The sequence below is a fragment of the Thalassophryne amazonica genome, unplaced genomic scaffold (assembly GCF_902500255.1).
Source record: "Thalassophryne amazonica unplaced genomic scaffold, fThaAma1.1, whole genome shotgun sequence".
NCBI classification, from domain to species: Eukaryota; Metazoa; Chordata; class Actinopteri; order Batrachoidiformes; family Batrachoididae; genus Thalassophryne; species Thalassophryne amazonica.
This window is the reverse complement of record NW_022986296.1, coordinates 195,341-198,041: the sequence shown is the minus strand read 5'-3', so window position 1 is coordinate 198,041 and position 2,701 is coordinate 195,341. Positions and strand designations below refer to the sequence as shown.

General features: G+C 52.2%; 1 protein-coding gene across 1 annotated transcript; it reads left to right on the top strand.

Moving 5' to 3' along the window:
- Positions 1–155: 155 nt before the first annotated feature.
- On the top strand, positions 156–2,119 carry LOC117505998 (elastin-like; the record flags this gene model as incomplete). The annotated part of the gene is made up of 4 exons (XM_034165542.1): positions 156–270; positions 317–1,634; positions 1,691–1,870; positions 1,959–2,119. Coding segments are annotated over 4 exons (1,774 nt in total), but the record flags the coding sequence as incomplete, so codon positions are not given.
- Positions 2,120–2,701: the final 582 nt, after the last annotated feature.

Sequence of the window (2,701 nt, the reverse complement as noted above, 5' to 3'; positions counted from 1 at the left end):
GTGTAGGTGGTGTCGGTGCGGAGGTGGTAGGTGGTGTAGGTTGTGCGTTGGTCTATTGGTGTGAGGTGTGGAGTTGGTACATGGTGTAGGTGGTGTAGTTGTGGAGTTGGTACGCGGTGTAGGCAGTGTAGGTGTGGAGTTGATACGCGGTGTAGGTGGGAGTTGGTACGCGGTGTAGGTGTGGAGTTGGTACGTGGTGTAGGTGGTGTAGGTGTGGAGTTGGTACGCAGTGTAGGTGTGGAGTTGGTACATGGTGTAGGTGTGGAGTTGGTACGCGGTGTAGGTGGTGGAGGTGTGGAATTGGTACGCGGTGTAGGTGGTGGAGGGTGTGGAGTTGGTATGCGGTGTAGGTGGTGGAGGTGTGGAGTTGGTACGCGGTGTAGGTGAGGAGTTGGTACGCGGTGTAGGTGAGGAGTTGGTACGCGGTGTAGGTGGTGTAGGTGTGGAGTTGGTACGCGGTGTAGGTGGTGTAGGTGTGGAGTTGGTACACGGTGTAGGTGAGGAGTTGGTACGCGGTGTAGGCGGTGTAGGTGTGGAGTTGGTACGTGGTGTAGGTGAGGAGTTGGCACGCGGTGTAGGCGGTGTAGGTGTGGAGTTGGTACGCGGTGTAGGTGAGGAGTTGGTACGCGGTGTAGGTGGTGTAGGTGAGGAGTTGGTATGCGGTGTAGGTGAGGAGTTGGTACGCGGTGTAGGTGGTGTAGGTGTGGAGTTGGTACGTGGTGTAGGTGTGGAGTTGGTACGCGGTGTAGGTGGTGTAGGTGTGGAGTTGGTACGCGGTGTAGGTGGTGTAGGTGAGGAGTTGGTAGGTGGTGTAGGTGTGGAGTTGGTACGTGGTGTAGGTGAGGAGTTGGTAGGTGGTGTAGGTGAGGAGTTGGTACGTGGTGTAGGTGAGGAGTTGGTACGTGGTGTAGGTGGTGTAGGTGTGGAGTTGGTACGTGGTGTAGGTGGTGTAGGTGAGGAGTTGGTACGTGGTGTAGGTGGTGTAGGTGTGGAGTTGGTACGTGGTGTAGGTGTGGAGTTGGTACGTGGTGTAGGTGTGGAGTTGGTACGTGGTGTAGGTGAGGAGTTGGTACGTGGTGTAGGTGGTGTAGGTGAGGAGTTGGTACGCGGTGTAGGTGAGGAGTTGGTACGTGGTGTAGGTGTGGAGTTGGTACGTGGTGTAGGTGTGGAGTTGGTACGTGGTGTAGGTGGTGTAGGTGAGGAGTTGGTACGTGGTGTAGGTGGTGTAGGTGTGGAGTTGGTACGTGGTGTAGGTGGTGTAGGTGAGGAGTTGGTACGTGGTGTAGGTGAGGAGTTGGTACGCGGTGTAGGTGTGGAGTTGGTACGTGGTGTAGGTGAGGAGTTGGTACGTGGTGTAGGTGGTGTAGGTGAGGAGTTGGTATGTGGTGTAGGTGAGGAGTTGGTACGTGGTGTAGGTGTGGAGTTGGTACGTGGTGTAGGTGAGGAGTTGGTACGTGGTGTAGGTGGTGTAGGTGAGGAGTTGGTACGTGGTGTACGTGGTGTAGGTGTGGAGTTGGTACGTGGTGTAGGTGGTGTAGGTGTGGAGTTGGTACGTGGTGTAGGTGAGGAGTTGGTACGTGGTGTAGGTGTGGAGTTAGTACGTGGTGTAGGTGAGGAGTTGGTACGTGGCGTAGGTGTGGAGTTAGTACGTGGTGTAGGTGTGTAGGTGAGGAGTTGGTACGTGGTGTAGGTGGTGTAGGTGAGGAGTTGGTACGTGGTGTAGGTGTGGAGTTAGTACGTGGTGTAGTTGGTGTAGGTGAGGAGTTAGTACGTGGTGTAGGTGGTGTAGGTGAGGAGTTGGTACGTGGTGTACGTGTGGAGTTAGTACGTGGTGTAGGTGGTGTAGGTGAGGAGTTGGTACGTGGTGTAGGTGAGGAGTTAGTACGTGGTGTAGGTGGTGTAGGTGGAGTTAGCATGTGGTGTAGGTGGTGTAGGTGAGGAGTTGGTACATGGTGTAGGTGTGGAGTTAGTACCTGGTGTAGGTGGTGTAGGTGAGGAGTTAGTACGTGGTGTAGGTGAGGAGTTGGTACGTGGTGTAGGTGAGGAGTTGGTACGTGGTGTAGGTGGTGTAGGTGAGGAGTTGGTACGTGGTGTAGGTGGTGTAGGTGAGGAGTTGTAAGGTGTCACAGGCAGTTCTGTGTAATTCACCACAGTGAGTCCTTTGTGGTTGAACGTGGAGTGAAGCTGACCTGCAAACTGTCGAGGATGATGCGCAGAGACTGAACCTGTCTCCTGACGGCACTGGAGAAGCGCTCGTATGTGGCACCGTCATACTCACTCATGTCGATCTCCTTCAACCTGAGATGGAATATCAAAGAAAAGAAGCAGAATTCGTCGATTAACCACGGCAAATTCAGTGACGCAGTACTTTTGGAAGTTTTGTCCTTTTATCCCAAATGTGAACTGAAAAAGATGATCAAGTTCACACAAAAGTCTTGTGTCTACACTTTAAGTTCTATGTGGTGTGTTGTGATGTGTGTAAGTTGTCATTCTTTTGGATATCTTGAACAATGTTTGCCTTCAATGTATGTTCTTGACTAAACTGCTAAAGTCACCTCAGTTTAACGTCCGTTAAGACTTTGCTGAACAAACAGGATGAACTGATTACAGAAACTGGCTGATGACCAGAGGATTCTTGGAAAACCATAAACTGCCCTTTAACAAGTGCTTTAGCTGACATTGGGGTGTGAGTGAGTGAGTG